Source organism: Adiantum capillus-veneris, chromosome 17 (assembly GCF_014529385.1).
Source record: "Adiantum capillus-veneris isolate H3 chromosome 17, ASM1452938v2, whole genome shotgun sequence".
Lineage (NCBI taxonomy): Eukaryota > Viridiplantae > Streptophyta > Polypodiopsida > Polypodiales > Pteridaceae > Adiantum > Adiantum capillus-veneris.
The window spans coordinates 41,376,014-41,387,581 of NC_140947.1; the positions used below are offsets into that span (position 1 = coordinate 41,376,014).

Consider the following 11,568-nt stretch of genomic DNA (forward strand, 5'->3'; position numbering starts at 1 on the left):
ATTTTCAGAAACCCCCATAGGCTGTACATTTGCCTCATTGGAACTTACATTCGTATTTCCACCACTGAAAAGAGGCAACAAAGTGTCATAAATGTCTTGTGAGCTTACATTATTGTCTCTAGTACATGACAGCAAGGGCTGAACAGAATCTTCCACAAACACTACATCCCGAGAAACCAGAATACGTTTTGTTTGCGGATGATACAACCTGTAACCTTTGCTTTCAGCACTATAACCAACAAAAATACATTTGACAGCCTTATCATCCAATTTTCTGCGCTGCACTTGTGGCACCAAAGCATATGCCAAACAGCCAAAAACACGCATGTGCTCAATAGAAGGCTTTCTATCATGCCATGCTTCATATGGAGTAATAGACTGCAAAGCTTTCGTAGGACACCTGTTAAGTACATAAGTGGCACACATGATGGCCTCAAGCCAAAAGGAATGTGGCAAAGCTTGACTTTTGACCATACATCGTGCCATTTCCGTCAGTGACTTGTTTTTCCTCTCAGCAACACCATTTTGTTGAGGTGTATAAGGCACTGTACATTGGTGTTTTATCCCACGACTAGTCAGAAATGCATTAAATTCATGAGACATATACTCCCCCCCTCGATCGGAACGGAGGGTGCCCATAGTACATTTCGAGACATTTTCAGCCATAGCCAAAAATTGTTTGAAGCCCATAAAAACTTCGGACTTCGCTTTAAGCGGAAATACCCATGCATGCCTGGAGTAATCATCAATGAAAGTCACGAAGTACAGGTAATTGCCCAAGGACGGAGTTTGCATGGGCCCACAAACATAACTGTGCACAAGCTGCAACCTGCATGTGGCCCTAACTGAACCATCGTTTGGAAACTTAGAACGCTGCATTTTACCCAAAATACAGCCTTCACAAACATGTTTGATAGGTGCTTCAAGAGGCGGCAAAGAAGCAACCATATCAGATTTCTGCAAACGCAGCAAACTGGCAAAATTCAGATGACCAAAACGTGCATGCCAAAGTTTTGCATCTGAAATAGCCCTTGAATCTGCAAAAGCATTTGCAAAATTTTATCCACACTTGTCATACAAAGCGAGCTTATATAGCCCATGGCATAAAAGGCCAGATGCAACAATTTCATCACCAAAACTGAGATCATGAACTGTACATCTATCATCCACAAATTTGACTACAAGTCCAAGTCTAGCAAGTGCGGATACAGACAAGAGATTCTTTTTGATCCCAGGTACATAAAGTGCATCAACAAGTGTGAAGGAACTGCCATTTGCAAGAGTAAGCACAATCTTTCCAACTCCCTGAACTGGATACGAGGCATTGTTGGCACAAGTGACTGAATTCCCATGAGGGATAGACTTGAGACAGGTAAATAATTCACGATGTGAGGTAATGTACTTTGTAGCACCACTGTCGAAATACCACACATGTGAATCTGCAGTAACTGACAAGCATGCATCATGGACAGTAGGATTGTAAGTGCACTCTACGCTAAAAGCCCATTCTGCATCAACATCAGCATTACAGTCTCCTTTCACAGAAGACTCAACAATGCCTGCATTTGTAGTAGAACCAGCATTTGCAGTGGAACCACCCTCTTTCTTCTTAGCCTCTTTGGCCTTCAACTTAGGACACGACTTGATCAAGTGATCATTAGCTTTACAATAATGGCAACGCATCTTCTTTTTTCCCTTATCACCAGAATCTCCAGACGAATTGCTGCCAACAGAATCATTAGGAACAGAATTTTTGCCACTCGCAGAAGAACCATAAGAAGTGGCTTCATTGCTGTTACCACCCTTTCTTTGAGAAGCAATAAAAGCCTGTTCAACTGCACGACGCTGCCTAGTCCTGTTTTTTCTAGAAAGTGACTCTTGTAACAGCAGTGTGCATAATGCATCAAACTTGACAACTTCATGATTTCCTTGGGTCATCAGCCAAGTACTAGCAAAAGTCTGGTAGGAATCTGGTAAGGTATCAACAACTGTCTGCACAAGGGAACTGTCTGAAATGACTTCACCTGCAGAAATAAGTTGTTCATTGATATCCTTGACACCTGCAAGGAAAGTGTCCATATCATCTTCCTCATGCATAATCTTCGACTCCAGCTCTTTACGCAGCAAAGCAATTTTAGCCTCATTGCGGCTTGCATAAAGATCTGCTAAAATGTCCCAAGCCTGTTTTGCAGATTTTGCTGAACGAATGTGAGGAACAATCGTGCGCTTCATAGACAACGCAATCAATGCATGAGCCTGCGCATCCTTAACATCCCAACGAGCTTGTTCTGTCATAGGAAACATAACTCTAACAGCTGCAATCCTTGCAGCAAGACCTGCAACATCCTCAACATCGCCTACATCCTCTGAACCAGGACGTACATCAATGCCCTACACAATATTCCAGACGCCCTTTGACACAAGAACGTGTTGCATCATATAAGCCCACATAGGGTAATTGTCCCCATCCAACCTGTCCTCAGTAGAAAACATCTTGAACACATCTGTGTTGTTGTTGTCAGCCATGGTAAATGCTATACCTAATGTGAAAACTGCCCGAAAATAGGGGAAACAAAGCGGGAACAACACGTGCTATATAGCACAAACCGTAGAAGACTGTAAGGCACCTGTTATGCAGAAAATGGCACTGACATAATTTTTGCACAAAATGACGAAATTGCCTGTGTAGACCTGGCTGTAGTGGAAACGGAGGCCGAAATGAGCTCGAATCAAAAATCTGAGCAGACTAAGCTCTACAAGATCTCCCAAAATATTTGTCGACCTACGAACGCTTGCCAAACCTCACTGAAATCGGAGAAAGTGAGCAGGCGTGTGCTGGAGCAGCTGGCGACTAAGCCCGGGAGGACGCAACCTGCTTTGATACCAATTGTTGGAATTAGGGTTGCAGAGAAACGCACACAGCTTGGAGAAGACAATGGAAGCTCAAGGCACACAGTGAAGAGTGTGTTACTTAGTATGAAATGGAAAGATAGATAGACCTAGAGTGAAGAACGTATATACAATGCACGGGGGAAAAAACCTCCTAAAGAGGGAAAAAATGCCCCGACGGTCCTAGTGTGTTCACACACATCACTACCACATGTATATGGTAACAGCACCAAACTGGTGGTATGTCATAGAGGGAGTCCCTCATAGTGATCGGACGTATGAGAGCTACAATGTGCCAATCACCTTGGCATCAATGGAGGAGATCGAAGAGGATGCTAATTCGAAAGCCGCTGAGGTGGTGGCAGGCGAGCCTCGCATTGCTACTCTCTATGGGATGCATGCGAAGGACCTACAAAATCAAACGGAGGACATCTGCATAAACGGAGAGCTCTGTATAGACATAGGGAGTTATGTTGAGCTATGCGAGGATGAGAGAGAGACCCCTTAAAGCCCTAGAAATTGTATCTAACAAATTTTGCTCCTTTATATAATATATATTGTATTCATGTGACGTTTTGCCCATTCTTGTCTCTATGCTAAACTTGTGAAATTTAAATTGTGAATCAGATTCTAACTTATTCAGATTTTCTTCTCCATTCATCATTAAGATTTGATGCTCATCTATTTAATGCAGGTATGGATGATGATCAGTTTATTTCATCCTTGTACCCCGAGTAGAGGAGATGGTACGAGGACCGCCATCGCTCCGGTACATAGTAGCGTCGTTCCACTCCTTCGGAGTCTCCGTCTGCTTCGAAGCGATCAGTGTGCTCCGAGAGTTCGGTGTTGACTAGACGAACTATACACTCCTCTAGGCATCGACGCTCTAGTGGTGGCAGCGGTTGCTTTGGAGGAGCCGCCGCTAATGCGTCCACACCGCCTCATAATCGTCAAGGCTCCTTACCTTCCCCTTCTTTGTCCGCCCCCACACAAGCCACGACGTCGCTCTCTACTCCAAGTTTTGCGCGGCTATCCGCCGTTCATGTCTACACACCACTCGCTACTACTCTGCGAGTCACCCCACTCGACACTCCTCGCTTCGGGACCCAAACTCTAATGGAGACACCTGTCATCCGTACCCCCATCAAGACGCCACTCGAGCCACCACTCGAAACCCTTGCCAAAACACCTAGGTTCACCGGTCACAAGCGAGAGGGCTTGTCGTACTCGGTCGACATCAGCGACAACATCATCTTGGATGATGACGACAAGAAGGTGATTTTGTGCGTGCACAACCTTTGATCTCAAGTGTTTCGATTCTATATACTAAACACATGGAGTGAAGTGCCAAATGAATTAAAAGACAGAGTCATCAGTATGTTGCATGACGAGTTTCTCATGTCAAATCAGGATGAGCGCTTCAGTGAATACCTGATGAAGGTGCGGATCTGCAAGTACTGCAAGCGCAAGCGCTCTAAAGTGCAGAAAGCAATAAAGTATGGGTGAAATAGGCCAGATTGGCTATACAAAGAAGATTGAAAGAATGCAAAGCAAGCAGCACATGAGAATCTAGACAAGTGGAAGCAACAAAAAAAGGCAAGGAGAGTGCGAGCAGAGGCAGGGAGCTCGCACCACTTGGGGAGCGGTGCATGGACATCATTTGAGGCCAACTTTGTAAGTGTTTTTGCATTGCCCTTTAGGTTTGGTAGTTATGGGTATTTCTACTTTTCAGTTCTAACATAACATATTCTTTTGATGTTTTGAATAGTGGTCGATGATTGGACATGACCCCACAACGTACGAGCACGAGTATGCAGGCAGAAAGGGCTGAAACGTCCTTATGGACATTATGGGTTCTCGCTCCGGCTTGGTTAGTATTTAACTTTACTCTCTTACATTTGTTGTATTTTAATAATAAGCTAAAAATTAGATTGGTTTGTAATTATATGTTTATACTTATACAAATTCTTATTTTAATTTTTTCTGTAGAATTCGATAGATACATCGCTTGGACGGGATGAGACGTCAGATTAGTCAACGTCAATCTAATCGTAGCCAGATGACACGATCAGCGATGTATTTTCTCAATAATGATAATTGTGTTGTAAGAACTAGTAGATTTTGGTCAAAGGTTAACAATGAAGTTATTTTGCCTCTGATGTGTATGATTTTGTCATTTCACTTTCGTCGAGATACTTTTGTCAAATTTGCATCTTTTTTTTGAAAACTTTATGTTCAATATGGTTGATGTCTTGCCACCAAAAAAAATTATTCTCGGGCGTTGCTATGTGCGTCTCTATTTTTGGTTCTGCAACGTCTCTATATGCGTCGCTAAATTAAAAATTGAAGTCGTTATATGCGTCACAATATAGCAACATTCTCTTTGCAATGTTTTTAGCAATGCTTATAGTGGCAATATTGGGGGGAAAAATATCCCTGTGTATTTTGGTCGTTACAACCATACACAAGTGTGAAGAACCTCTTGTAGTGTTTCTTTTCATGTTGTTCAAAGAAAAGAGCACCGACAAAGCACAAATTATTTCTCTTCCTTCTTCATTTGAATGCTCAAATAATAAAGGAAAATTTACCAATAAAATCTCTCTCAAATTTGAAAATTTCCTGAAAATGCTACCAAAAAGAAATGTTTTTGCAGATGTCACCGAGAATAAAAAGGGGTATTTTGGGAATTGGACACATTTAAGGGAATTTTGGGAATAATGAAAAACTATGAGCTTGGGGTTGCTTTCCCAATAATGAAAGAGTGGTGGAAAAGCATCCTTCCATGCAGGAGACTTAAAGCCCACAACTAATTAGAAGTCTTAAGCATACTTCCTTTCCTCACAGTAGAGCTAAGAGTATTTTTCAAAAAACATGTAAAATTTGAAGTACCACACACAACAGGGCGCACACACATAGAATGACATAACATTGCAATGAAATCCAAGGCAAGTAATTCACAAGAAGGTTTAGAAATTTTCTCATGTCCGAAAAGGGAGCCTTTTTCAATGTTTTTCATACAATGCATAACATCATGAGCTTCTGCTCGGGAGGCACCGCATACCTAGCTAGGTACTATTGGGGCCACAAGACCACCGGTCCCCCCACCGGGCCGACGGTCAGCGATGTATTTTCTCAATAATGATAATTGTGTTGTAAGAACTAGTAGATTTTGGTCAAAGGTTAACAATGAAGTTATTTTGCCTCTGATGTGTATGATTTTGTCATTTCACTTTCGTCGAGATACTTTTGTCAAATTTGCATCTTTTTTTTGAAAACTTTATGTTCAATATGGTTGATGTCTTGCCACCAAAAAAAATTATTCTCGGGCGTTGCTATGTGCGTCTCTATTTTTGGTTCTGCAACGTCTCTATATGCGTCGCTAAATTAAAAATTGAAGTCGTTATATGCGTCACAATATAGCAACATTCTCTTTGCAATGTTTTTAGCAATGCTTATAGTGGCAATATTGGGGGGGAAAATATCCCTGTGTATTTTGGTCGTTACAACCATACACAAGTGTGAAGAACCTCTTGTAGTGTTTCTTTTCATGTTGTTCAAAGAAAAGAGCACCGACAAAGCACAAATTATTTCTCTTCCTTCTTCATTTGAATGCTCAAATAATAAAGGAAAATTTACCAATAAAATCTCTCTCAAATTTGAAAATTTCCTGAAAATGCTACCAAAAAGAAATGTTTTTGCAGATGTCACCGAGAATAAAAAGGGGTATTTTGGGAATTGGACACATTTAAGGGAATTTTGGGAATAATGAAAAACTATGAGCTTGGGGTTGCTTTCCCAATAATGAAAGAGTGGTGGAAAAGCATCCTTCCATGCAGGAGACTTAAAGCCCACAACTAATTAGAAGTCTTAAGCATACTTCCTTTCCTCACAGTAGAGCTAAGAGTATTTTTCAAAAACCATGTAAAATTTGAAGTACCACACACAACAGGGCGCACACACATAGAATGACATAACATTGCAATGAAATCCAAGGCAAGTAATTCACAAGAAGATTTAGAAATTTTCTCATGTCCGAAAAGGGAGCCTTTTTCAATGTTTTTCATACAATGCATAACATCATGAGCTTCTGCTCGGGAGGCACCGCATACCTAGCTAGGTACTATTGGGGCCACAGGACCACCGGGCCGACGGTCAGCGATGTATTTTCTCAATAATGATAATTGTGTTGTAAGAACTAGTAGATTTTGGTCAAAGGTTAACAATGAAGTTATTTTGCCTCTGATGTGTATGATTTTGTCATTTCACTTTCGTCGAGATACTTTTGTCAAATTTGCATCTTTTTTTTGAAAACTTTATGTTCAATATGGTTGATGTCTTGCCACCAAAAAAAATTATTCTCGGGCGTTGCTATGTGCGTCTCTATTTTTGGTTCTGCAAACGTCTCTATATGCGTCGCTAAATTAAAAATTGAAGTCGTTATATGTGTCACAATATAGCAACATTCTCTTTGCAATGTTTTTAGCAATGCTTATAGTGGCAATATTGGGGGGAAAAATATCCCTGTGTATTTTGGTCGTTACAACCATACACAAGTGTGAAGAACCTCTTGTAGTGTTTCTTTTCATGTTGTTCAAAGAAAAGAGCACCGACAAAGCACAAATTATTTCTCTTCCTTCTTCATTTGAATGCTCAAATAATAAAGGAAAATTTACCAATAAAATCTCTCTCAAATTTGAAAATTTCCTGAAAATGCTACCAAAAAGAAATGTTTTTGCAGATGTCACCGAGAATAAAAAGGGGTATTTTGGGAATTGGACACATTTAAGGGAATTTTGGGAATAATGAAAAACTATGAGCTTGGGGTTGCTTTCCCAATAATGAAAGAGTGGTGGAAAAGCATCCTTCCATGCAGGAGACTTAAAGCCCACAACTAATTAGAAGTCTTAAGCATACTTCCTTTCCTCACAGTAGAGCTAAGAGTATTTTTCAAAAAACATGTAAAATTTGAAGTACCACACACAACAGGGCGCACACACATAGAATGACATAACATTGCAATGAAATCCAAGGCAAGTAATTCACAAGAAGATTTAGAAATTTTCTCATGTCCGAAAAGGGAGCCTTTTTCAATGTTTTTCATACAATGCATAACATCATGAGCTTCTGCTCGGGAGGCACCGCATACCTAGCTAGGTACTATTGGGGCCACAGGACCACCGGTCCCCCCACCGGGCCGACGGTCCTCTTCCCCCAATCGTACCGAGCTAGGTATGCCGTGCCTCCCTCACAGAAGCTCATGATGTTGAGGTAAGTCATAATGTGGGAATTATTGTGAGAATCTGTCCAAAACTTCTTGTGTATAAGCGCGCACATATGCACTGCTCAAAAGAACGAGAGGAGTGCAGTCAGGGTAAGATTTCAAGGAAACATGTGTGTGTATCATAGTAAAGCATATGTACATGAGATTCCAAATGGACTAAGGCTACATGTGTGTATATCATAGTAAAGCACACATACTTTTTTGCTCATGAGAGAAAATCTTCACCCAACAAGCTTCATCAGAGGAGAGAGAGAAACTTACAGGAAGGTAGACTCTCAAGTTCCTAGATGCCACCATTGGTCGCATTCCTTCTTTTGACAGAGCAAGAATTTATCTATAGCGGTCCTTACATCGTCGGCAAGGATGTCATCAATGCACTTCCACCTTGAACTCTTGAGAAATGGTGCAAATATGGCTGCCTGCACATCAGGGCATTCTGATACTTGGTGCAGTACTAGCTTGCATGCATATGCAAACAATATACTTGACACACTGGGAAACTGTCCAAAGAATCAAATATTAAAGCAAATACGCGCGTCGACTCAAGCTGATCAATTCACATACCATAACATAAACTGGAGAGATGATCAGAAAAAAGGGGTAGGACGGAATCAATTATTACATGCTTATGGTTGTGCATCAACAAAAGCTAACCACATGCAAGAGACTGCAAATGTGAACTAAACTAAAGAGGTTAAACTACATTAAGGCCTGCGAAGCTTGAGCCATTATAAGTGCTAACTCAATCCAGCAGGAACAATAAGATGCAGAGAATTTAATGTTGAGAAACCAGCATGAAGTGCTGATGATCAATATTTGTGCTAGAGCATGTCGAAGAGGTGCGCCGCCTCCTCAGGCTGTATGCTCGTATCCAACAATGGCAGCTCCACTTCATCATCCAATGCACCTGTTGCAGACGTAGCTATGACATTAATTGTGGGCCAATTCAATCCAATATCGGCGCTTTCAGCATCTGTGCATTGCCTTGTGGCCAAGGCCGCATCCACACAAGATGAGAAATCCATTACATCTCGTCCACCTGCACCTATGACACACCCAAAGCCCATATCAATTTCTTCGATCTCTTCATTGTCGAATTTCTTCCACAATGTCTTAAACTGACCTTCCTCCTCAACCCTTGTTTCTTGCTGCAAAAGCTGATCGCCTAGAGCAGCATGAGGATCACATGATGTCGTATCTGTGGTACTCATTGCGCTTGGTACGGAGAAGTCATCGACATATCTCTGCAACATGTCGTGATTTGGGTTTAATGCTGAGTCACCTCCTGAAATAGTAGAAATGGCACCTAAACGTTGGCAATGTGTGCGTTGATGACTAAAGATCAGTCTATCAGAAGAGCTCAAAGTTTCCCCCTTGGATTTGTAGCCAGCTGATAAAGAGCCGGTCGTGCTGGGATTGACATCGGTGTTCCCTTGAAAACTTGAACCATCCGGGATCAAAACTGTCTTTTCAGTAATCTGACGAGAGCTCAAACTGCATGTAGCATTTATTGATGCTGCATTAACGACAGGGCATAAAGGGGTACTTAACCTTGTATGCGAGTTTTCCACAGAGAAGATGCCATCATGGGGAGTACTCATTTTATAGTGTTGTCGAGATTCGAGCATTGTCGTGGAATGGCGGGCAGTAACATGCATAGAAGTAGATTGCATTTCTTCACTAATCTGAAGCTTTACACCATCCATAGAGATACCACATCTAGTATTCACATGAGAATTCTCGATACATTTTGTGGCTGGCTTGGGTTGTCGTATAGAAGTTGTTTGGTCAGCAATTAAAGATGTTGCATCATTGAAATAGTTCATTGAACAATCTACTGCTGACTTGTAAACTTGCTTCAAACCACGTCTGACTTCGCCGATTAGAAAGTCTCTCTGGATAGAGCCGGCAAGCGTTGTCGCTGGACATTGGATAGGCTTCATTGAGAGAGTACCGTGGCCTTTAAAATCGACGGCTCCAATTTCCATAGCCGAATCGACAAAGCATTCCATATCCAAAGAATGACACTTTCCAGAGTCATCTGAATCCTTTAAAGAATTAGAACAGGCAGAGGCAGCACAAGCATTGAGAAAGCTGCTTGATGAGACGTAGAGAGCACCGCCTCTTTCAATATTGTCGACATCATGGGCGGCCTGCTTGCCCTTCTCATGTTGAGGCTGCCGATAGTCATGATCAAGAACGGCCTGATGCTGAGGAAGTAAGCGATGTTTGGCGAGTATGGACTTGAGCTTGCTGCGAATTATGGCACGAATGGAGAGGAGAGGATCAAGAGATGATCCACCAGAAGAATCCTCCAATCCACAAAACTGGAGATTGGGCATGTTAAGGGGAGCACAAGAGCCATAGAGGGTCTTGGCAGCTTCATCGTAGGCCAGAGCGGCCTCGTGGGCAGTGAGGAAAGTGCCAAGCCAAAGACGGCCACCTTTGTTGGGCTCCCGAATTTCGGCAACCCATTTTCCCCATGTCCTCTGCCTCACTCCTCTGTAGGTGCATTGTGCGTTCTCGGGGCCTCCTTTTCCCTTCATGCAGCTCTTCCTGCTGATGCAAAGCTTGGAGCTGCTACTACACTTGGATGAAGCTTTCATGGCCATATAGCCTAGTGCAGAGCTACAACTGCCTGCATGCCTTAATGGCGATTTCCTCTCTACAATATTGGTTGATTCTGATTTATGCTCACATTCCTGTTTCTGCTGATCTAATGACGGCTCGAGATCTCTCTCTAATCGAACGGCTGCCTTCTTGGCGAGATTCGTAGGATCGGCGCCCATTGCAACAATATTATATTGGGCAGAATTGAGATGGGACGTGGTTGATGCGGGTGCATTACGCGTCTCTTCTGTACTATAATAACTGCTACGTTTACTCTGCATGATTTTGAGTACAATTTACAGCTAGCTTCCTGCATGCATGAGCTGCAGCTCATGCAAAGCCGCTATGAAAGAAAGTTGACTATTATCATTAATTAGGGTTGATCCTGCATTAATGACAGGGGAAAATCAAGCTGCGGATGATGGAGTGGCATCTAATGATAGATAAATTGTGATGGAGATGCAGGATTAAGGCAAGTAATGGGAGTGGGTGCAGGGAATTACCTGGTGCAAGAGAGCCATGATGATGGTGAAGCTACGGTAGAGGAAGAAGCGAGACTCGGCGAGGTTTGCAGAACACGTCAACTCTGGAGAGAGAGAGAGAGAGAGAGAGAGAGAGAGAATCTAGCGGCTTCTTCTTCTGGCCGCCAATAATAATTAGGAAACTCTCATTCATTGCCAATAGACTTTCAATTCCAGAATCATTGACCTCCTTTTCCTACCTTCGCCGCACCTTCTATATTCTCGTCACATCGGATATTTTCCCCTTTTGCAATATCTATATCTTCC

General features: G+C 42.2%; 1 protein-coding gene across 1 annotated transcript; it reads right to left on the reverse strand.

Annotated features, from left to right (window-relative positions):
• Nucleotides 1-8,879: 8,879 nt before the first annotated feature.
• Nucleotides 8,880-11,325, reverse strand: LOC147437111 (uncharacterized). Its single transcript, XM_086485847.1, has one exon. The coding sequence runs from the start codon at nucleotides 11,059-11,061 to the stop codon at nucleotides 8,992-8,994; it is 2,070 nt and encodes a 689-aa protein (XP_086341973.1). The 5' UTR covers nucleotides 11,062-11,325; the 3' UTR covers nucleotides 8,880-8,991.
• Nucleotides 11,326-11,568: the final 243 nt, after the last annotated feature.